This window comes from Phyllobates terribilis, unplaced genomic scaffold (assembly GCF_046119375.1).
Source record: "Phyllobates terribilis strain yellow unplaced genomic scaffold, ASM4611937v1 Scaffold_1__5_contigs__length_1240528914, whole genome shotgun sequence".
Classification (NCBI taxonomy): Eukaryota; Metazoa; Chordata; class Amphibia; order Anura; family Dendrobatidae; genus Phyllobates; species Phyllobates terribilis.
Genome location: NW_027362761.1, coordinates 448606032 through 448631248, shown reverse-complemented (window position 1 = coordinate 448631248; position 25217 = coordinate 448606032). Strand labels below are relative to the sequence as shown.

The 25217-nt window shown below is 43.3% G+C and overlaps 1 protein-coding gene across 5 annotated transcripts in view; it reads left to right on the top strand.

Moving 5' to 3' along the window:
- Positions 1–25217, top strand: part of CAST (calpastatin) — a 195332-nt gene that overhangs the window by 119341 nt on the left and 50774 nt on the right. For 4 of the 5 annotated variants that reach the window (XM_073678218.1, XM_073678209.1, XM_073678226.1 and 1 more), the window contains one exon: positions 10597–10659. In XM_073678218.1, coding sequence (XP_073534319.1) covers positions 10597–10659 — 63 coding nt within the window. Of the gene's footprint in view, positions 1–10596; positions 10660–13050; positions 13221–25217 lie in introns of those variants that run through there. The other variant, XM_073678244.1, reaches the window with a different exon arrangement.

The window sequence follows — 25217 nt, the reverse complement described above, 5'->3', positions numbered from 1 at the left end:
CCCAGCAGCCACGGTAAGGCGACTCTCGTTGCCAGGAACCTACCTATTGTAAATACTCTTAGACTGAAACCTACATGTATATGGGAAGGATTCACACTAGATAGGTTCCCAGCAACGAGAGTCGCCTTACCGTGGCTGCCGGGTGCACATGGATTGGCCAATTTATGCACTAAGTATTTTCAATTATTCCTATTTTCTAGAGCAGTAATGCAATTCAAATTTCATATATTTCATGTTTACATGCTGTAACGCTACAGATTGCAACTTTAGTTTGTTAGTTCACACATCCACACCACATTTCTTGCTGCCACCACTCGCTGTTTTGTTAGGCGAGCAAGACTCACACACAAGTACACACTCACTCAGCTTTCCAGCACCAAACATGCAGTGCTAGTGCTAGCACTCTCGCATACCGATGATAACACAGCCAGGCTGTACTAAAGCAGCAAGGGTCAAACATTTTAAATTATAGATTTAAATTTAATATACAAAAACAGTAAAGGACTTACAAAAACATTAAATAATAAAAAGACACACGCAAGGCAAAAACAGTATAAAAATAAAAGGGATACATAAAGAAAGCTCTTATGGATTAGATCAGTGAGCAGTCCGTGTAGAGGAGAAAACGCAGAAATTTGGACAGATGTACAATCCTCATTTTTTTTCTACTTGGTGTCTCTGGATGACATTTTATAAAAAGTTGTCTTACAATGGTTTCAAAATATTGCTTCCGCACTGCAGTTTTTGGTCTCGATGTGTAGAAACGACCTTCAAAGCCATACACAGGACAGTGAGGGGGGGGGGGGACATGGCTGATTTTCTGAGGCATAAAGAAAAGATTTCTTATTCTTATATTAGTTCTAAGCTGATTGGCTGCAGCCTTCACTATGACAGAATACCGCTCTGACGGAACACTGGAAGGGAGTTTGTGATTGACTGCAGCAGTCATGAAATAATGTCACGAGATCGCCTGGAGACACAATGCCAACACTGCTAGAACGGTGCCGATCCTGCGCATCAATATTTGTTTTGTGATTTAATATTGGTGTGAAGACACGGGGTCAGTGGTGCTCTTGTCCGCTGGCCCGGCGGTCTTTAGAAAGACTGCATGGACCAGGGCTCATAACACTGAACACCCGCTCTCTTTTACCATGGGCAGAACACTACTCAGACAACACAGGGTGATGGTAAACAGTGTGGCAATAATTTATTGAACCTCCAGCAATTACTAACATATAGACCAGTCCCAGCAAATACACAAGATGGGGCAAATTACAGAGTCTCGCCCTTCAGCTGTCTCGCCGGGATTTGGGCAGTGAGATATGTGGCCAGGTGACCTGATTGTCCCAACCTGGATTCTTCAAATCGTCTCTGAGAGTTCAGCAATGGTCAATGGTGCAGTTCTGTATTTTTCCAGCCACTGCGGTTGTCCCTTAGGCTGACATCCTGTAGAGTGTCTCAGAACAGACGCAGAGACCCTCTTTTTATAGTTCACATTTGTCCTTTCAAGCCATTATTCACAGGTCAAGGGTCAGGTGTCATGATATTAATTCACAATGCTCGAATATCCACAGCTCATCCCCCCCAATATTGTCTGGCAAACACCCTACAATGGTATTTAACATATCTAGCAAACATCCATTGTTCAAAGTCCCTGTATTGCAAAACTGGCAGACAATACGTTGTAAGAGCTGATATAAGATGTGACTAGCATCCACTCATCAATTACCAAATATCAACTCAAGTGATCAGCATTCAGGTTTATTTTAACAATAGTCTTGAGCAACTAAAGAAGAACACAAATTCAAAAAAGTCAACATAACAATAAAGGTGTATGGTTCCTGACCTGTGGAATGTACAGTGGGTACAGAAAGTATTCAGACCCCTTTACATTTTTCACTCTTTGTTTCATTGCAGCCATTTGGTCAATTCTAAAAAGTTCATTTTTTTTCTCATTAATGTACACTCTGCACCCCATCTTGACTTAAAAAAACAGAAATGTAGAAATTTTTGCAAATTTATTCAAAAAGGAAAGCTGAAATATCACATGGTCATAAGTATTCAGACCCTTTGCTTAGACACTCATATTTAAATCACATGCTATCCATTTCCTTGTGATCCTCCTTGAGATGGATCTAGTCCTTCATTGGAGTCCAGCTGTGTTTAATTAAACTGATAGGACTTGATTTGGAAAGGCACACACCTGTCTATATAAGACCTCACAGCTCACAGTGCATGTCAGACCAAATGAGAATCATGAGCTCAAAGGAACTGCCCAAGGAGCTCAGAGATAGAATTGTGGCAAGGCACAGATCTGACCAAGGTTACCAAAGAATTTCTGCATTACTCAAGGTTCCTAAGAGCACAGTGGCCTCCATAATCCTTAAATGGAAGAAGTTTGGGACCACCAGAAGTCATCCTAGACCTGGCCGTCCAGCCAAACTGAGCAATCGTGGGAGAAGTGCCTTGGTGAGAGAGGTAAAGAAGAACCCCAAGATCACTGTGGCTGAGCTCCAGAGATGCAGTAGGGAGATGGGAGAAAGTTCCACAAAGTCAACTATCACTGCAGCCCTCCAGCAGTCCAGCCTTTATGGCAGAGTGGCCCAATGGAAGCCTCTCCTCAGTGCAAGACATATGAAAGCCCACATAGAGTTTGCTCAAGAACGCATGAAGGACTACCAAACTATGAGAAATAAGATTCTCTGGTCTGATGAGACAAAGATAGAACTTTTTGTTGATAATTCTAAGCGGTATGTGTAGAGAAAACCAGGCACTTCTCATCACCTGCCCAATACAATCCCAACAGTGAAACATGTTGGCAGCATCATGCTATGGGGGTGTTTTTCAGCTGCAGGGACAGGACGACTGGTTGTAATTTAAGGAAACATGAATGCGCCAAGTACAGAGATATCCTGGATGAAAACCTCTTCCAGAGTTCTCTGGACCTCAGACCTGGCCGAAGGTTCACCTTCCAACAAGACAATGACCCTAAGCACACAGCTAAAATAACAAAGGAGTGGCTTCAGAACAACTCTGTGACCATTCTTGACTGGCCCAGTACGAGCCCTGACCTAAACGCAATTGAGCATCTCTGGAGAAACCTGAAAATGGCTGTGCACCAACGTTCACCATCCAACCTGACGGAACTGGAGAGGATCTGCAAGGAAGAATGGCAGAGGATCCCCAAATCCAGGTGTGAAAAACTTGTTGCATCATTCCCAAGAAGACTCATGGCTGTATTAGCTGAAAAGGGTGCTTCTACTCAATACTGAGCAAAGGGTCTGAATACTTAGGACCATGTGATATTTCTGTTTTTGTTTTTTAATAAATTTGCAAAAATTTCTACATTTCTATTTTTTTCCAGTCAAGATGGGGTGCAGAGTGTACATTAATGAGAAAAAAATGAACTTTTTTAGAATTTACCAAATGGCTGCAATGAAACAAAGAGTGAAAAATTTAAAGGGGTCTGAATACTTTCCATACCCACTGTATGTCTGGATAAGTTAGAAGAAAAGCTGTGTCTTCACACTTGGCTACTATAGCAGTTAAGAAGGGGTTGTCCAATACTGGACTACTTATTAAATTCTTTAATGACACAACCTAGTTTGATACTTTAAATTGTGTTTTGAAGTTCAGTCTTGAAGTGCGTTGGGCATGTCGATGCATTTACAGCTTCTTAGAGTCTGCTGTATTCCTGAACTAGCAGCACCCTGGCTGATTAACAGATCATTTTCTGTGATACACTGGCCACTGACCTGTCAGTCAGCAAGGGGAGGATGCTGCTAGTTTGCAAATACAGCATGAGGCTGGGAAGCTGTAAGTGCATCGACATGCCTCAATGCACTTCCAGACACTATCTGAAAGCAGGATTTTTCAATCTGAAAACAAGCTTTTTCGCTGCTAACGCAGCTCTTGGATTTCACAAAGGATTGACTGACTTATCTTTTAAAGGGCTACACAATCATTTTAATGGTTTGGGGTGGCTGGAGGGGGTTAAAGATCCTAATAGGTTCCCTTTAATGACCCAACATTTTTTTTAGTTTATCTCTGCAAACCTATACTTTTTTTTTATTGAATTAGCTGTATGAGGATTTTTTTGTGTGGGAGAAACTATTATGCTGATCATAACATTTTTATCCTGTAGAGTTGTGTGATGACTTGTTTTGTTTATGGCACAACAAGACGATTGTACAGTTTTACTTTTTTTTTTATGTAGATTCTATGAGTAAGGCCACATTCACATGTTCAGTATTTTACATCAGTATTTGTAAGCCAAAACCAGGAGTGGAACAATCAGAGGAAAAGTATAATAGAAACACGTCACCACTTCTGTATTTATCACCCACTCCTGGTTTTGTCTTACAAATACTGTGGTAAAAATCTGACCAAATACTGAACGTGTGCATGTGGACTAAAGGGTGCAGTCAGACTGGGGTTCGAGGATCGCAATCCTCGGACTGGCTATCAGCTCTCCTGACCTGAGCGTGTCAGCATGTATTTCTGAGGAGCTGTCACGCACAGGTCAGGAGAGCCGCCAGCCAGTCAAAGGATTGCGATGCGATCCTCGCCTGAGTAATACGGCAGTCTGACTGCACCCTAATAGTTGCCGCTGTATGATATCTGTCACAGGCTTCCAATCACATATGCAAGTCATGATCTAGAAAAAACATGTTATTCTGATTTCTTAGGCTAAGTGCCCACGGTGCAGATTTGAAGCAGACATTTCCTGAGCATTTTTGTCTCTCCTTGCCAGAAAAAACGCATGCGGTTTTTACATTAGTTTTTGACGCGTTTTTTTCATGCGTTTTGTAAGCGTTTTTGAGCATCAATGAATGATATTTGGAGCTAAATAAAGTTGGTTGGACATTGCTTAAGCCCTTGGATTACCATAAGAACTAGGGTGAGTATATTGGTTAATTTAAATTATGACAGAATGGGTCTGTTGTATTTGAAATAAAGTGTTTACACTGTGTCTGTCTGTTTCTTTATTTTGTTTGGTCATGAAAAGGACTGATTGACACTTTGACATCACCAAACAAAAGAGCTGGGTGCTAGCTAGTCCCATTCGCCCAATCTTCATTAGCATTTATATTCAAGTAATTTATGCGACTTCTGTGAGCTGTTTTTTTTAGCCTGGGAATGTACCACTAGGCAAACATTTTCCCTGGCCATAATTAACATCTCCAGCTGGTTCGTTAGCCCCTACATCCCCCCTCCCCGATCAGCACTCAGCAGCGCTTTGGACACAACGCGGTGTTCTAATGCCGCACTTTTGTTGTCAGTAAATGTGAGTCCACCGCATATAATGACACTTCAAATCGGTCAAAATCTGCAGCGGAGACTAGCAAGTCCGCTACAGAAGTTGACATGCTGCGGGTGAGTTTGGGTACGTGGCCACGGTCAGGAGCCTCTGCAGGTTTGACGCTGCGTGTATATAGAGCGTCAAACCCGCAGCGTCCAGATGTTACAGGGACCTCTAGAAATCCCACGTCCACTACATGTGCATCTGAGGCTGCGGATCACCCGTGTACACTGACATGCGGCACGTCTTTCAGGACCTCACCATGTCAAATTCTCTTGTGGAGTCGCTAGTCTCCGCAACAGAAATTTGACCACTAGAAAGTATTGAATGCGGTAAATCTGCATGGTTCAGTGAACCCATGTTGCATTGTATTGAATGCAGGTAAATCCACATTTTGGACGCAGCAAAAATTTGCGTCCAAAGCGTTGCTACGTCTGAATTATGGGCACAAAGCCTAAAATAAAAATAATAAAAAATGGTGTGGGCTCCCGCTTCATTTTTATAACCAGGAGAGGGAAAGCCGACCGCTGTGGGCTGATATTAGTAGCCGCGGAAGGGGCCATTAGCCAACAATGTTCCATGGCTATTAATATCAGCCCACAGCTGTTTGTTTAGCCTTTACTGGTTAGATTACAGGGGGACCCCAGAAAAAAATTGACGTGGGATCCCCCTATAAAATCTAGCCAGCAAAGGCTAAACTAGACAGCTGCAGGCTGATATTAATAGCCATGGAAGAGGCCATGAATACTAGCCCCCTCCGCGTCTATTAATATCACCCCTCAGCAGTCCCAGGAATGGCGCATCCATAAGATGCGCCAAATCTGGCACTTAGCCTCGCTCTTCCACGCTGCCCTGTAGCGGTGCCAGGGGGTAATGGGGTTGGGGTTCACATCAGCCTTGTATTGGCTGCTGACGTGAAGCCCAGGTTAGTAATGGAGGGCGTCTATAAGAGGCTCCCATTACTAACCGCGTAGTAAAATGGTCGGCGCATTTTCAATAAAAGACACGGCGAGAATAAAGAATTTTAATGAAATAAAACAGACATGGGTCAACAATTTTTTTTATTACCCGTCTCTGCAAAGCCCTCGATCTCCTGAAAAATCGTAAAAAAACAAATAACCATATCCCTCACCTGTCCTTCGTCAATGACGCAATCCACGATCACAACTGTCCCACGACTATCCGGATCATTTCTACAGCTGTGACATCAGCAATCACTGATGTCACAGCTGTAGAATACAGCACTGTTTACTGACAGGGGTGTAAAATCACCCCCTGTCAGTATACAGTGCTGCAGGGGGTCGCTGGGGTTCATCAGCTGAAGATCAGCTGATGAGCCCCAGTGAGCTAGAGAGCGTGGGAAAATTATTGTGAATCTTCCCACGCTCAGCATCAGCTGATCGGTCATGAGACCGAGCAGCTGATTACCGGCTTTATCAATCAGCTGATGGTCACGTGACCATCAGCTGATTGATGACGTCACCGCAGGTCCTGGAAGCACACTGCGGGGCGCGAGCCCGTGCCCCACAGTGTGCAGCGAGCCGCCGACTGGACAGCATCGCCCAGGAGGACACTGGGGGCCGCTGGAGAGGTGAGTATGAAGGTTTATTTTTTTATTTTTTTACTTTTGATTCTTTTTTTACACTGCCGCTAGCACGCGGCCTGGGAGAAGCAGGCTGCTGCACCTCCCATCCACGCTGCTCTCTCTGTTATCAGCGAGAGCAGCAGTGGCATGAGAGGAGTAGCAGCCTCCTCTCCCGAGCCGGATACCAGCCACCGCGTTATTTTGCGCCTATTGATTTTCATTGAAACGCAGAAAATCTGCATGTATAGATATTATACATGCAGGTTTTCTGCGATTCAGTACAAGTTAATGGGTGTGGAATTGCGCCTAAATTGGTTGTGCTGTGGTTTGTGCCGCAATGATAATCCGCAGCGGAAATTTCGGCATAATGTGCTCAGCACATGCTGATTATCATTGCTAAGCATGGCAGACCTCTTACCAAGCGGTTTCAATGCGTTTCCGCGGCGTTTAAAACGCCGCAGAAACGCATTAAAACCGCATCGTGTGAACTCAGCCTTAGACTCCTTAGAAATGTTACTTTTGCTTATAAAGAGCAAGAAATGGGGGCTTGAGTGACTGCAAGGCCAATGACTGTGCACAGGGCTGATATGTCCTTTCCTAGTAGTAGATGAGTCTGTAGATACAAAATGCATTGTGCCTTAAAAGCTTCCTGGTAATAAAATCTCAATGACAGCCACCTTCTATGTCTCAACTCTCAAATTAATCTAAAATTATATTATTGACCAAGAAAGCATAACAGTTGTATGAAAGTATTAAGATACTTTGAGACTTTTGTACTGAACCACTAATTATATTCCACTGACCTTGAAGACCAGTTTCGCCTTCCTGCAGGTCCGCCGTGGGCATTGGCTGCTTGTGCCAAATAAAACATCCAGCCCATTGTATTCTCAGATAAATATTATTTTTTACCAGATTCATTTGTTGTTTATTACAAAAAAAAATTGTTGTATTGTCAGCATTTACAAAATTTGGGGCAGCTTAAGGCTGGATAATTGTAAGTGATATGGCTACCATGGACCATTCAGGCATTTTCCCCTACAGTAATATATAGAATGTGACGGATTAGGACTTTACACATAATGATCCAGGGATCGTCTCCAGTGCTGTGTGTATGATGGGGTCATGCATACGTCAGTGTCAAACAGCTTGAATATATAATGTAAATTTCCAAACACTGCATTAAACCAATTGTGTGACACATTCTCGTACCAGTTGTACGCCTGTTGAGTCATGTCCTACAGCACAATCAGCAGAAGCTACCAGTGCCAGGGCCTGATAGACTGCGCTGCCTCCTGGTACATACCCTCCAGACTACCAGGGATGCAAGGACAGGCTGGTTTAGCAAGTTTAGTGGCTGACGGCAGGCAGACATTTTTTTCATGCTACATATCAATAATTATGATGACGAATGTTTTTTACTGTAGGTGTGCCCGGGCTTATTTCAGTGTATAGAAATTAAATATATTTAGCTATAGTAAAACTTAATGATGAGCTAATAACATATTGTGTGGTCTCCCAAATTATATCAAGTATTGACTGTGCAGTTCTCCACCAAACTATGGGCTCGCCCTACTGTCTGTGCCGGTCACACTGACCATTTGTGGTTGGGGACCTCTGCTATTCCGTAGACTGACGCCCATTCACTTCTGTATTTGGCTCGGTGACATTCATGTCAGTGTGTATGACTCGCCTCCTGGGCCTGTGCTGTACAGGGGGATACCCGGAGCCGGATCGCTGGGGGTTGTAGTCCTCCGTGGCGGTGACCCGGTCCGTGCCCAGGGCGGTCAAACCAGTGGTAGTCTATATGTAATAGCAAATGTCCGACTACGCCACCTGTGGATTGCGGTCAGTGGGGACCGCCGCTGCGCTGTCGACCGCTGAGGCTGATGTTGTTTGCGCAGCCGAGTATGGGATAACTCCCCACGGGAGAAGTATTGCCTCAGGGCAGCTAATGTGGATGATGGGAGTGATGGTGTGAGCGTCCCAGTAGTAATGGTGCTGGTGCGGCAAGGAATCACAGAGACGTGTGGTACAGTTCAGGGTCTTTACTGATGGTATAAAGCAGACCCTCCCGGGAGTACTGGTTAGCAGTAGGGGCCTGGTCAGTCTGTGAGCAAGCAGGATCTCCCCTGGCCAGGTGGAGTTGTAGGCCTCCCTGACTATCTGCACTCTTTCCTGGCTACCTTGCTCTATGCGGGTAGAAGTAGCCCACGTCCCTGAGTATACCGTGTGGTGCTCACCCGTATGGCCGGTGACTTGGGGCCTTCCGTCAGCCTTTGCTTCACGATGGCGGTGCTGGTCCCTTGCTCGTGACCGTGCCTTCGGGTTTCTAAGGCCAGAGGACATGGAATCCCCTGCCGGTTGGATTCTGCTGCTGGACCTGGATGTCCCCACAGCCTCGGACTCCGTGTCCGGGTTAGTGTCTTCAGCCAAGGCGAGCTATCTAGCTTCCAGCCTCTGGCACTCACTCCTGCTCCTACAGAGCTCCTGTTGTCACTTTCCCTCTCCAGGCTCTGACTCACCTAATCCCGCCCCAGACCCAGTTTATAAGGGCAGATTCCTCCCCTCCCAGGTCTGGGCGGACAGTGTTGCATGCTTAGGGCTCCTGACCAGAGAAACCTCCCACTTGCTCTCAGATATAATATCTCTATTACTGTGGCAACCAGACCCCTGGGGTGTCACATGTACGTGATTGGGACAGCAGCTCAGCTTATTGCAATGTTGTTGAGTAACCCGTCGCAGCAATACTTGTATAGACATTCCTGTACCAAGCACTGCAATAACTGGGATTTTAGTATAAAATGTACTGTACTGCTATAGGCCAAATTACGGCAGGATTTATTTTATGTTCACTTTCCAAGTTTGTCTGCATGGGACGTCTGATCTGTGGTCTACCAGGTGTGTGTGGCCTTCAGGTTCCTCACCCTGCTGCAGTTCCTTGTCTTCCTCCCTTCAGGTGGGAGTTAGACCTAGATTGAGGCTTTAAGCTGACATTGGGGTGCCAGCCCATGTGAGAGCTGGGAGTAAGATGGGCTCTTCCTAAAGCTCCGGCAAGGGACGCCTGCCTAATCCAGAACCTTACTGCGACCTTCTGGTCCTGAGAAATAGGGAAAGGTTTGTTAGGGACCTTTCTCCTCATAGCCGGGACTTGTGGTAGGTCACATCCTTTTGCTGCACTGCACTTTTTTTTGCACTAGGGTTAAGAAAGTCAAGGTTAAGGAGGACTTGTCCTGGGCTAAAAGGCGGCAATTTTTTGCTCTTATTTTATTCCCACAGCTTCCCTGAATAGTCTGGGTTTCATTTATTTATTTTAATCTTGCCCATATGGTTCCAGAGATTTGGGCCTTTTTGAGCGGTAACTTTTAGGATTTTTACTAAGAGGACGTGGCTCACAGGATTCTCTGAGGTGGTGTCTTTAGTTTGCTCTGCATAATTACCCTGTGAGCAACTCCCCCTTGGTAAAAACCATCAAAATTAGAGCTAATTAAAAAGACCCAAATCTCTGGAACCGTACAGATTTAACAACAAAAAAACAACAACAGGACTTGTGAGGAGCAGCGGGGATAAAATAACAGGAAGAACTGGTCACTTTTGACTTGGTGACAGGTCCTCTATAAGAAATAAAATGGGGCAGGGATTACACATTTTCTATGCACTATTTACTCTTTGTATTGTAAAATGACATCTTGTGTTTTGTTCTGTTTTACAGAAAAAACCTGGAACCACAAGCACAAGTGCAAGCAGCAGTGCTGCGGCGGCGAGCAGTAGCCGGGTAAGGGAATGCATTTTATGTCTAATGTTCCTTAGGCCTCATTCAGACGTCCATGTTGCAAGCACGTGTTGTGTCTGTGTTTTTTCATGGATGGAGCACACACCCATTATATTCTATGCATCATGTCTGTTTTTCTCTGGTATCACAGATGAAAAGTACCAATACAAGCCTATGGGACCGTGAAAAACGCACACAGCACACGGATGGCATCCTTATGTTGTTCGTATTTAACCCCTTAATGACCTTGGTCGTATGAGTGCGTCCAACGCTTCATCCCCCTCTTTGGTGCAGGCTCCGGCAATGAGCCCACACCTTTTTGGAGACATGACAGCTGATCTGATCAGCTGTCTTGTGCCCCTAACAGCCGCGATTGGAATCGCGATCAATGTCTGATAGCGGCATTTAACTTGGCCGTCGCTGAAGGACGTCACTAGTCTCGCCCATCAGCGCCCGTGTCACGTGACCGCAGGTTGCCGATGGGTTGACATGACAACCCGGGGTCTGCAGGAGACCCCTGCGGTTGTCATTGCCGGGATGCTATGAGCGCCACCCAGCGGTCGGTGCTCATAGCAAGTGAGCTCTTTAGCTACAGCCCTGCTGTGTGTAGCACAGGCGATCAAATGATTGCAGCTTCAAGTCTTCCATGGAGACTATTGAAGCATGTAAAAAGTTAAAAATATTAAAAAATATATAAAAAGTTCAAATCACCCCCCTTTGACCACATTCAAAATAAAACGATAAAAAAACAAATATATACACATTTGATATTGCCACGTTCAGAATCGCTCAATATATGAATATAAAAAAAGAATTAATCCGATCGGTAAACGGCGTAACGAGAAAAAAAAATCAAAACACCAGAGTTACGTTTTTTTGGATGCCGCAACATTGCAATAAAATACAATAACAGGCGATGAAAACATCATATCTACCGCAAAATGGTATCAATATAAAAAAACATCAGTTCGACGGACTATAAATAAGCCCTCACCACAGCCCAGACCACGAAAAATGGAGACGTGTCTCTGAAAATGGCGACTTTTTTTTTTGCAAACTTTGGATTTTTTTTTCACTACTTAAATGAAAAAGAACCTATACATCTTTGGTATCTACAAACTTTTAATGACCTGAGGAATCATAATGGCAGGTCAGTTTTACTGAACATGGTAAAAAAAAAAAAAAAAAACATTTGTGGAATGGCACTTTTTTTGCAATTTCACTACACTTTGAATTTTTTTTCCCGTTTTCCATTACACTATATGGTAAAATCAGTGGTGTCGTTCAAAAGTACAACTCGTCCCACAGAAAACAAGGCCTCACACGGCCATATTGACGGAAAAATAAAAAAGTTATGGCTCTGGGAAAAAAACGAAAACACAAAAATGGAAAAACCCAAGGTGGTGAAAGGGTTGACATTGCAAAGGCTATGCTTTGTAATTTATGTATTTATCCATCAGCGTGTGAGCAGTATTTTTCACAGATGGTAAAAACGGACACACGTATGACAGACTGATACAAAACACTGATGACACCGATACCATTTTTTTCACATATGTGTGAATGAGGCCTTACATTCACCTGACTCGCTGATCTGTAGTGTGAGAATCCGTTCATGTATAATTACCCCAATACACTATTAATTTCCATAAAACTGGCAAAACTTTAATTGAATGAATAAGTTAACTCATTACTGCTTATTACTGCTACCACAACTACTACTACTTCTAAATAGTTACTACCACTACTTTTTACTAGAACTACTACCACTTACTACTACAAATACTACCACAATTTCTGCTACTTGTTACTAAAACTACTGCTATTTACTAGTATAATAACTACTTATTACTACTACTACAACTACTACCACTTCTTACTGCTAATACTACCACTTCTTACTGCTAATACTACCACTTCTTACTGCTAATACTACCACTTCTTACTGCTAATACTACTACTTCTTACTGCTAATACTACCACTTCTTACTGCTAATACTACTACTTCTTACTGCTAATACTACCACTTCTTACTACTTACCACTACAACTATTACTTCTGCATACTGTTATAATTTTTATTCCTGCTGCTTACTACTATAATAATTACTACTAGTTACCACTACTTCTTATAACAACATACTACTAATGCAACTACTATTTACTACAAACTGCCACTATTGTAAATCCCTTTTTGTTGGCTACACTTATCATTTTGGATCCCATGATCCCATTATGCATTTATACTTTTTGTTTTGCTTGTCTTCTCATTGTCTTTCACACATGTACAGTGCGGCATATGGTGCAGAGGTGTCATAGGATGGCCTGTGAGGGTTAAATGCCAGTAAAGCGTTAGTCACTCCTTTGGGTGGGGATTAAGGTTGTTACTGTTGCAGTTTGGGATGGCCCTCATGTCATGTGTGTATGAGGTTTGGGAAGAGCCTCATTACATAGTAGCTGCACGGTGGGGTTTGCCAGCAGCACAGTGAGCAGTAATCCTGATGTTGTGGTGGAGCAGCGCTGCAGCAGATCAGTGAGGACGCACAGCAGCTCTTGAGAATTAAGGTATGCAGCACCGAGTCCTGCTGTGTAAGCACTGACGTAAGAATAGGATGATGACATTTTGTTTTTTGCAGACCTGATACAAGTTTACAGTGACGGTGTCAGAGATGGATGGGTGGGTGCCTAATTTCTTCTCAGCAGCTGTGCCGTTTTGCATGCATATGTTGTGTAGCAGTCATACAGCCCTGTGATGGGGGATCTAGTGACAGCACTTTTATTTGCAGGGTGTGGTTCTGTTATATGTTTGTGGCCTCACTGCTAATCTATGAGGTGTAGTAGAAGCGACTGACAAGAGACAAGATATCGCTTAGTAGGACCTTGCTCATAACGAGAAGTTTAGGTATCCGATTATAGAGTATGAAATGTAAAGGAATTGACTCGGTGAACATTTAGGAAGTTTGTTGATTATTACTTGCATAATTAATAATGACTTTGACCCCGTGTAATTATGAAGTTTGGCGTGTTTGTAGGCAGATATCTATGGTGCTTGTCAGAGAAATAATTATAGTGGATGCCGGGCTTGCAGTCGCACCCAGGCCCTGGAGCATAGGGGGCCCTAAAGAATTGTTTTTGATATGTATACCCCCTTTTTCACATGTAAAGCGCCATGGAATAAATGGTGCTATAATAACAATGAGAAGGCCAATAATATTAAAGTCCTGTGATAGGTGGGAGCCCTGTTGGAGATTTTTCATTGGGGGCCCAAAAGCTGCAAGTTTCGCCAATGGTGCTTGTGCTGTTCCCCTTAAAGGATAGGGCAATGGGTTTTAACCTACTTGAGATGAGCAGTGTGGTACACGTGTAGCCGCCGCTGAGCTGCCTGTCCTTACCGACAGTTGACTGCCATCTTCGGCCTACGAGGAACCATAGTAGGAGGCTGCAGAGAAGATCAATGGCGGAAAACTTCTGACTTCCTATAGTAAGAGTATAGGGGGCTCCCAATATTATATTATGATCCTGTATTATGGTGGTGGAACAGATGTGTAACGTCCAAGGCAATGGTTTGGCATAATTCAGCACAAACTACTCTGTGCTTTACCTGTTTGCTTGTTTCCATTGGAACAGATCATGTTTTGTATATTGATGATAAGAATATTTATCCGTTTGCTATTGTCACTGATCGTTGTGTTATAATGTTGGGCTCCTATAGTGTTGACCCTCATGTATTGGTGTTTCAAATCGGGCTGTGTTCACACTAGCATCGTGATTTTTGAGCCTTCTCTCAGCCAGCAGACACCGTCTGTGGACAGTCCGGAGGACCCCATACACATTGGTCAGCTGGTGCTGCTGAAATTGGCAAGCTCAGCCAGTATACACGTAATGTGTATGGTGGCTTATGGTGAACTGTTCACTATTGTTCTGTTGACGGTGGCCACTGGACTTGTCATATTTGTGGTGTCTCCTAACTACAGAGGTTAAAAACAAACGGATGCATCTATTTGGGGTGGTAAATGGTGGCCCAGGTTAGGGGATGCCACAGTTTATATGATCAAACATAGTCTTTACGGATTGCAGTAGAAGCGAGAGAATACCTAGTCTGGTACCAGAGGTGGTCTGCAGATTTGCCCTCGGCATTTGTCTGATCAGCTGGCAGATTCCTCCGCAGGTCGTGTGTTCATACAGTAGATTAAAATCTTCTGTCCATGTAATACAGTACAACTAGGCGGCTTATGTGCTATGTGGAGTGTGCTGGGAATTGTATTAATAGATGGCTGTTTTGACAGCTGTATGTAACATTTGATGAATACAGGGTAGGGCCAAGCACCACAGGCAAATGTAAAACTCCCAAAGAGAACGCGCCCTAAACCTGTGAACTGTAACATCCAGCAACACTGAGCCGCCGTGCAAGATTCTTTACAAAGGCAATGCCAGAATCCACAGACTGGGCTGATAGACTGTAAAGCTGGCCATCCCCATTACATGGCTACCGGCTATCTCCTCCAAGCGAGAGAACCGCTGACTCTGCGCCAAACAAAAAAATCAGCTTCTGAAATTCAACAGGCCTCATCCCTCTCCCATCCACTCAAAAATCCAAAATGGTTTTTAAACATTTAATCAGTGGAACTGATGGGGCTCAATGTAATGATTTCACCAAATTACTTATGACATGTAAAGGTCATATTATGGTTATGGCAGTCCTATGGAAAACAATTGGGATATCACCGTGCATCAGGGGAGACATATTAATACCAATGCACCTTCCCCATGTTGTGCAGCATGCATTATCCTCATCAATCTGCCACCAAAATGGGCCATCCGGGCTCTGCTAACCTGGTCCTAAGCCTCTAAGAGTTCCCCTAAGGCCACGGCCCCACTATCAGTATTTGGTCAGTATTTTTTCTCAGGAGTGGGTGATAAATGCAGAATTGGTGACTTGTTTCTATTATACCTTTTCTCTGATTGTTCCTCTCCTGGCTTTGGCTCCCACTCCTGAGAAAAAATACTGACCGAATACTGATAGTGGGGCCGTGGCCTAAGGCTGTACACATCCCATTTGATGTCTCAGCAGAACCTGGCCATGAACGAGCAGTATGAGATCTCATTATTGTGGTTTTGGTCTTCTCTTTACCAGCTGTCCACAGCGTGTTCCATCTTTCAGACTTGTGGGATATTCGGCTCTTGTGTCATCCGTCAGAGCCCAGTTTAGAAACTGTAATTAGGTTATTTTGGAAGACAGAAGCCCACATACTGTGCGTTTCACATGATGTCACCCACATCATTTTGACATTTTTACAAATCTATAAGTGCAGATGTTTGGAAGTTAGATTGTTCTTAAATGATCAGCGCCAGGTCTACAGACGCCGATAAATCCCCTCCTCTGTAACAATGGTGGGGCTGGTATTGCTTTGAGAGTGCTTCTTGTGTTCTCGGTGGTCCATGGTAAGCATGATGTTTTCCTCTACACCGCTTCCTCTTCTGTTACTGCCTTTTTTATGACGTATCAGCCCTATTGAGTTTGGGCTCAGATTTTGTGTCTTGCGTAATGTGATGTGAAAGGTTCAGCAGGAATTATTTCTGTAGGGTAGTCACAGTCCTAGGTGGGGAGTGTTCATAGACGTATTTTGTACCTTTCCCAGGTGTGGTTCAACGTTTCCAAAACAGTAAGTAACTTTGGAAACCATTAACGAAAACGTGTGTTCCTGTCCTTGTACCTTCCACATACAGTATATACTGTAGCTTCAGGTTCATTGTTTCACTGAGAAATATGAAAAGGACATGACCAAGTAATGTCATCAGGGAGATCATTTGGTTATTAAGCATTTTTATTTCCTAATTAATCTGAACAATAGATTATTAACTCTGTGCGTTGTGCATTTACAGAAAACAACTAAGCATGGTGTAGATAAGACCTCTGTTACCTCCTTTACTCTAAGCCACATATGTCAAACTCTGACCCGCGGGCCAAATCTGACCCGCAGGGTGAGTATATTTGTCCCGCGACGCCAGGTGGGTCCCCCCTCCCAGCATCGCACTTTCAACTATATCCGCATCCTAGTCAGCTGACACTCCCTCTCCCATGATTCCCCCTCTGCGTCAGACATCTTAGCGCAGCGGGCGCGATGACGCTATTACAGCGCACCCACTGTACCGAGCTATGAAGAGGATCTGAAGACACCCTGACGAGACCGGAGCAGGGGGGAATGGGCAGAGGTTACTATTTATTTATTTTTTAATGTGGTGGCCATTATATTGTATGGAGGACTATGTGGGGGGTGGCCATTATACTGTATGGAGGACTATGTGGGGGGGGTTGGAAAATAGTACTGTGATGGGGTCACTATTCTTTGTTGGGGGAATTGGGGGGGGGGGTACAGTAGGGTCATCATACTGTGAGTGTGGAGGAATTCACTATGAGGGTATCTTACTGTGTTTGGGGGCACTTTTGTTTTGTATCATACTTTATCTGTATTATTTAAGGATTTTATCCTTTGTTATTACATATTTAAATTAGGCCATATGCTTTTTACTGCTCTTACATAACATATTATATTATTCCAATATTTTATTCTAAGATCTATTAATTAAAATTACCGTATTTTGTTCGTGGGACAACCCCTTTAAGTTTGTTTCCATATGAAAAAAGTTCATTGTTATATTTGATGATAAGGAAAAACTTTAGTGTTTTTTTTTTTAATAAATATCAAGGTTGGCCCGTGATTTTGCCCAAGCTTTTAATTTTGGCCCTCTGTGTATTTGAGTTTCACATTCCTTCATTATAAGAAAGGTCAGAGCCTCATGAACATGAGTATTTGGAGGGCACCATGTTATGCAGACCTATAGGCACTTTGCATGTAATATTGTGTGCCTTCTTTCATCACTTCTTTTTCTTTACATCACATGTGATCTAGCTAATATGACTATTTAGACTTGCAGTGTTTGGCACCAAGACATTAACAGCAGTTTGTTTTTTAACCTGTTGTTTGCAATATGGTGCCTCGATGGATCAGATTTCTTATTACTTCAGATCCTAAAGATCCTCAATTGGACTGAGATCTGAGGAATTGGAGGCCAAGTCAACACCGTGAACCCTGTGTCACATTCCTCAAACCTTTCTTGAATTTATGCAATGTGGCAGGTTTTCCTTTCCCCTGTCTGCAGCTTGTTGTGTGGTTTTTTTTTTTTTGTGTGTTTTTTTTTGTTGTTGTTGTTTAAATAAGCTTTCTCACCCGTCCTGGGTTCAGCGCTGAGTCTCCACTGCTCTCCCCTTATCTCTTACTGTCTGCAGCACTGCAGCCAATAACTGAGCGGCTCTGCACCAGACGCTGAGCTCGCTGTTTGGCTGCAGTGCTGTCAATGTGACGTCAGCACTGCACACAATAACAGACAGAGCAGCAATGGACCCAGGAAGAGTGAGTAAAGCACAGTTTATTAAAAAAAAATGCTGCCAAAACCAGAAAGCCATTTCAGATTAACTGGCTCTAAGCTTCGTTGCTGTATCTTCGGCTGTGTCTCCATCCGTGTACAAATGAATACTCTGGACATTTTTCTCACAGGATTACTGATATCATTGGGCCACAAACCCAGGGAGCCCCATAAACAGCTACAATTAATGTAAAATAACAAAGGCTTTATGCTCCATGTTTTTGGCGAAAAAAAAAAAACACAAATACCGACGCTTAACTTTTTTGAGCAAAAATTTTTTTTATTTATTTATTTTTTTTTTTTCCTGACGTTTTACCCTTTTTTTTTCACCACTGTTCAAAAGTGACAAGAAAAGAGCACAGGGCCATCTTTACTATAATTTACACCATAAATTAGTGTGCCTGCTTGTCACAGTCATAGATTCCAATTTTGAGAAGATGCAGTGAATTTCTTAAGGCACCCGTCGCCTGTGATTTTGTTCCCCGGTTAATAGTTCTCCATTGACACCTCTAGATTTCGCACCATGCTACGTGTCACTTGCTCTCCCACCACCTGCTGCTTTCTGCAGATCTGTTCTGTATGTAATAAGAGGCCGTATAATTACTTTGTAGCACATGTGAGAAGAACAGATGCAGCTGTAGGCCTCAATCCACATTGCTTGGGTTGCTGCTTATGTTCAGGACTGGACCCTGAAGTCAGGTTTTCATGACTGTATTGTGGTCATATTTTCTCCTCTGTATTATGGCCGCTTATATGATGCTGTTAATTATGGGGTGACAACATCTGCGGTAGAGTCAGGAATTGCTCCAAGTAAAAAGTGAAATAAAATCTGCTGACGTCCACTCTGTGAATGGCAGTATGGGGCTGTATTTCATACAAAGGTTCTATATAACATACCGTAGTTTTTGTAGTTGGGTAGGGTGGCATACCCCTGTAATACAATGCTGTACTGAGATGCCATATGGCGGCACACAAGGCCCCACTATATGCACCACGCAGACCCCAGTCGCACAGTTCTTCGCATTTTTCTGATATTTTCCAGGATGAAGAATGATACTAGGGCCTCACTTACTCATCGGACATTAGCAGTCCGGCTGAGAAGCATACCATAATGTTTTTACTTGTTTCTGCATTTTTCAGAGCAATTCAGGCAGTGAACTGTTTTTATAGAAGAACATATATCCGCACGTAAGGACTGCACACACATTTTGACATTCCTTTATTTTAGCCTTTTTGCCATTGAAGAATGCTGTAATCTTAAAGGGGAAAAAAACTTAGTAAAGCTCCTCTTCTCAATGTGATGGGGTTCATCCCAATATCGTCTCAAAATATAAGCTACACACAAACCTACGGTATATTACAGCTATAGTGATGCATCCTACTGTGAATACGGACATCAAACCGTCAGACCAACAGCCATCGGCCCAGACGTCCCATAAGGGCAAATAGAGACAACCGTATCTTCAGTCTGAGTGCGATCCGACAAAATATCATATCGCACTCAGACCAATGTCTATGGGGCCGTGCTCATGTCAGGTTTTCTTCCTCAGATCAAGGAGAAAAAAAAATCGGTGCAATTTCAAGTGTGATCAGATATTCAGGTCGCACTCGGCCATGCAAGTCAATGAGTCCATGGAAATCATTGGACTGCACTCGGATGACATCTGAATGCAGTTCAGTGTCCACAAATTGACATAATAGAAAATGTGGAGAAAAAACCCCCCCCCCCCCCCCAATCTTCTTCTCTGACAAGAGTATCGGAGCACACTATCTCCATGATTGACCCGATTCTCTCGGATGAGAGGATTTACTCTCTTATGACCTCGGCCTAAAGGTGCATTTCTTTCAATTTATAAGTGGGTGTTGGAGCATCTGGTTATCCGTGTTTTAGCGTTGAATGGATGTATCCACACATCCATGAAAACTACAGATTGTAGTGTGAAACTCTGAGCAGGTCCTATTCTGATCTGATTTGCGGATCAGACGCGGCCATACAAGTGAATGGGGATCTCTGAAACATATATATATGACCTTCCAGGGGTCTTTCTATTGGCTAATAAACCAACCCACCTTTCAGTAACTGTCACTGTAGCATTTAGCTGGGTTCAGTCAGCCGTATTTCACAGTCTTTTTATAGACCGAAATGCCCGGACCAGCTACACTGGCTGTTAGTTTGGGTCAGGAAACCCATAGTGCATCTGGGCATTGCAAGCCATACACAGACCATCTGAACCCAGTCTTAGGCCGGGTCCCACTAGCGTATCACATTCGACGTGAGAGCATCGGATGCAATATGCTAATGACTGCTGTGAGCGTGAGCCGAGTGTCATGCTACTGTGCTCCGATCCTTTCACATGAGAGAATCACAGCTGCGGAGGAGACGGAGAAAGTAATTTCTCCATCTCCTTCATGGCCGGTGTCAGCGGGAATCGCACTGCACTCGAATATCACCATAAACTTATATGGGTGCGTTTGATCCGAATCCAGCAAGCATTCGCAGCATCCTGCGTATTTTTTTCATTCCAATCGGAGCTGAAGGAAAAAAAAAAAAAAAAGCATATTGGCACACACTCTAGGCTATGTGCCCACGTTGCGGAAATGAAGCAGAAAATTTCTGCTTCATTTCCGCATGTCCTCTCCCGGAAAAACGCATGCGGAATTCCGCAAGTGTCTATCGCGCGTTTTTCACGCGTTTTCGACATGCGGAATTGCCTTGCGTTTTTTCATGCATTAAATAAGGCAATTCCGCATGCGGAAACGCAAAATTAATGAACATGCTGCGGATTTTTGAACGCAGCATAAACGCTGTTGAAAAATCCACAGCATGGGCATAGAACTTGCGGATCCTCATTGGGGACCATGGGGTGCGGCTTACGAAGCGTTTTACAAGCGTTTCCGCTGCGGAAATTCCGCATCAAAAACTCTTGTAATCCGCAACGTGGGCACGCAGCCTAAGAATAACATTGGACCGAATGCAAACCAATTTTTTATTGGATTGCATTCGTCTGATTTAATCGCAAGTGTGAGCGAGCCCTTAGACTGGCATTCGCTATGGCACATACTTCTGCTGATGGCTTTGTTGTGTGCATCAGGTCTTAAAGGGGTATTCCCATCTACAAGATCCAATCCCATTATGGAGTAGGTGTAATAATAGCAAATGCCTCCAATTAGAAATGTAGTATAGTATTTTTGATTCGCTATGCCACTTACCTCATGTGCAGGGCATCGCAGGACCTTGGGTATCCACGGTTGCGTCCACTGATAAAATCAGTTAGTTAGCTAGCTGCTAGTGGTCGTAACCGTGGATACCTAAGGTCCTGCGAAGCCCTGCAGATGAGGTAAGTGGCATAGCGAATCAAATAATACTATAGTACATTTCGAATTGGAGATATTTGCTAATAATAATATAATATTATTATTACATCTACTACATATTGGGATAGGATCATGGAGATGGGAATACCCCTTTTAAGCACCATGGGACTTTGGAAAAGATTTCCTCAAGTCTGAAACCTCCTTGTGTGTTTGTGCTGGAAAGTATTTCGGTCTAGTAGTTCCCGCTGATTCTCTAGATAACTTGAGTGCTCTTCAGATTGTTGTGACTAGTATTGGAACTCCTCATTGTTTTTACCCTGCTCACTTGTGTCTGAAAGTAGATGATTCAAATGGAGCCTGTAAAAAAAAAAAAAAAAAAAAAAAAGTTTATCTCCCCTCACCAATCCCTTCTTGTAGATTGTGAGCCCTCGCGGGCAGGATCCTTTCCTCCTGTACCAGTCGCTGACTTGTATTGTTCAAGATTATTGCACTTGTTTTTTATTATGTATACCCCCTTTTCACATGTAAAGCGCCATGGAATAAATGGGGCTATAATAATAATAATAATAATAATAATTTGGTCAATAGCCGGGTGGGTTTATAAACTCCACTGTTTATGACTCCTAGCAACTGGTTAAAATTACTAGAAAAATAACGGCAATGTCATCAGCAGGGAAATATTGTATCACATGTCAACTGTTCAAGTAATGCTTGACGTTATGATGCACCAGGTCTGGTGATATCCGAGTGCAGTGCGATGTTTGACTTTCACCCATAGACTTACATGGGTGCGTGCAATCTGAATTTTGCATGCAATCACGGCATGCTGCGTTTTTGTTTTTATTCAGTCCGATCTTGATCCGATCAGAGCGAAGAAAAGACGCAGATGAACAAAGAATCATAGAATAACATTGGACCGAATTAAATCTAAGGCAGCATTCCCACGGTGAGCTTTTGATGATGCAAATTTTCTGCATCATTTCTGCACCCATTAAGTAAAATGGGTTAGGCTGTGTGCCCATGATGCATTTTTGGTGCAGATTTGCAGTGCAAAAACATTCCAGAAATGCATTGCATACCTTATCCCATGACGTTCTGTGCACATGGTCAGGATTTTTTCTGTGCAGATTTTACTCGCAGAAAAAATACGGACATGACCAATTCTTGTGCGTTTCTGCATGTAGATTTGCCTATACAATGCATTGGAAAAACGCATGTAAAAACCGCATGCGTTTTTCTGCCAAGGAGATGCAGAAATGCTCAAGAAAATTTCTGCTTCATTTCTGCATCGTGGGCACGAAGCCTTACTTGCATTTTTCTAAAAATGTGCAGCGTAAAAAAAAAACGACTCATCGTGGGAATGTAGCCTAAGGGTATGTGCCCACGATGCAGATTTGAAGCAGAAATTTCCAGAGCATTTCTGCATCTTCTTGGCAGAAAAAAACACATGCGGATTGTACATTTGTTTATGCATGCGTTTTTATCAAGCGTTTTTCCAAGCAATTTTGAGCATCACTTGGAAAAGGGCTTGACAAGTTGGTCACACAATATAAATCCATGCAACCAGCATGAATTAATATTGTGTGACCAACTTATGAGGAGATTTCTGCTTCAAATCGTGCATCTAGTGTAAATAAAAAGAATTTAAAAAGAAAAAAAAAAACCTTATACTCACCTCTCCGGCGGCCCCCGGTCTGCTCCAGGCGGTGTCCTCTCTCCTCGGCGGCCCGCGCTGACCATCAGCTGTCTAAATGACGTCACCGCAGGTCCTGCCAGTACACTGTAGGGCGCCGAGGAGAGAGGACGCCGCTGGGAGGAGACCGAGGGCCGCCGGAGAGGTGAGTATGAATAATTGTTTTTATTTTAACTTGCAGGTACCATGGTACCTGGGTCGAATGAGTCTCCTCTTCTCCAGACCCGGGTACCATCCGCGCATTGTATACATGCGGATGTTATGCGGTTCTATCCAAGGCAATGGGCGCGATTTCACCGTGAAATCGCACCCAAATTGGTTGTGCTGCAGATTTTTCTGCAATGATAATCTGCAGCAGAAATTTCCGCAGCATGTGCACAGCACGTGCGGATTATCATTGGGAAACATGGCAGACATCTTAACAAGCGATTTTAATGCCTTTCCGCAGCGGAAATGCATTAAATCTGCATTGTGGGCACACAGCCTACATTTAAATGCATATATGGTGCAGATTTCTTAACTGAAATTTGCCGCGTTTCTGCAACAAAAAATCCGAGCATATTTTCCACACTAATTAGTAGGGCTGATCCTACTGCCAGATTTCCTATGTCTGTATCTCCTGCATTGGACCCCACAGTGTAATATCAGCCACTGAATGAGCATTGATAAATACAAGGTGACTGTCTCCATTATCAGGGCTGTTGGGTCACTTCTGTGTTACACTTTCATCACAGCTTTGGTTTGTAGACTGCAGAGTTCACATTTTTAACCTTTTCTACAGATCATGACGAAAAAGCAGTTCAGTGAGGCAAGGGTGTGCCTGGAGGCCTGGACCTCCTCCCCTGCAATCCACATGGCATGAGTCAGACACTATTGTGTCAGTTGTTAGGCAACCCTAATATTTTGCATCTAGATTTGTCACGTTGATCCGCACAGCCACATCCTGCAGGTCTCTGATCATGTCGTACTGTTTGTAAATACGGCGCTGTTCACACTGATACGGACTCCACATTATAGGACAAGAGAGGACATATGTAAGACCGTGCGTTCATATAGAAATGTCCTCATAGGTTTCTGTGGGGGCAAAAGTGGACGAGGCTGAGGTTGGTTTCTTATTCGGCAATTTCTTTTCTTCTGTTTTTTTTTACAGGTTTAATTACTAAAATAAAAAAAATACAATAATGAAATACAATGCAGCGAGGTGTCCTGATGTGAATACGATTAAAAGCAGCTACAAAAGTCATAAAAATGGGCATCAAAGTGGGCACTGAAGGGCGTTATTGAAGGGGTTAAATGACTTTGGGCCACTGATCTCACACCACCATTACATATATAGTGATGGCCCGCATCAAATTCAGGTCACTCCAGCCTCGCTCAAAAAGGTTCTGGGCATCAGAACGGGCATCATTTAACCCCTTAAAAACACCAGTTACTTATTCAAATCTGTGAAAAGTGGCTATTTTCCCGCTTTGATGCCCAGAACCCATTTGGGCCAGGCTGGAGTGACCTGAATTTGATGCGGGCCATTACTATGTAAGAAATGCTGGTGTGAGATCAGTGGCTCAATGTCATTTAACCCCTGAAAAACACCAGTTACTTATTCAACTCATCAAAATCGACTGCCCACCGTTGTGATGCCCAGAACCTGTTTGGGCCAGGCTGGAGTGACTTAGATCAGGGTGCCCCACGTATAACTTATGTGTATGCTTTGTGAGATCAGTGGCTCAGTCATTTAACCCTTTCAATAATGCCCTTCAGTGCCCAGTTTGATGCCTATTTTTGTGCCAGTTTTATGACTTTTGTAGCTGCTTTTAAGTGTATTCACAAAAGGACACCTCGCTGCATTGTATTTTATTATTGCATTTTTTTATTTTTGTAATTAAACCTTTAAAAAAATGAAATTTCCAAATAAGAAACTGGACGAATAAGAAACCAACTTCTGATCGTCAAAAGTGGCAACATTGTTTGTTCATTATTTGACTGTTGTGGAGGGCCAAACTTAATTCTGTTCAATATTTATATAATTATTTTAGATTAATATTGAGCAGAATGAAGCTGCTGTTGCTGCTGCTATTAAATGTTATCGTAATATATTCTTACCAGAAGCAGCTAAACATCAGATAATACTG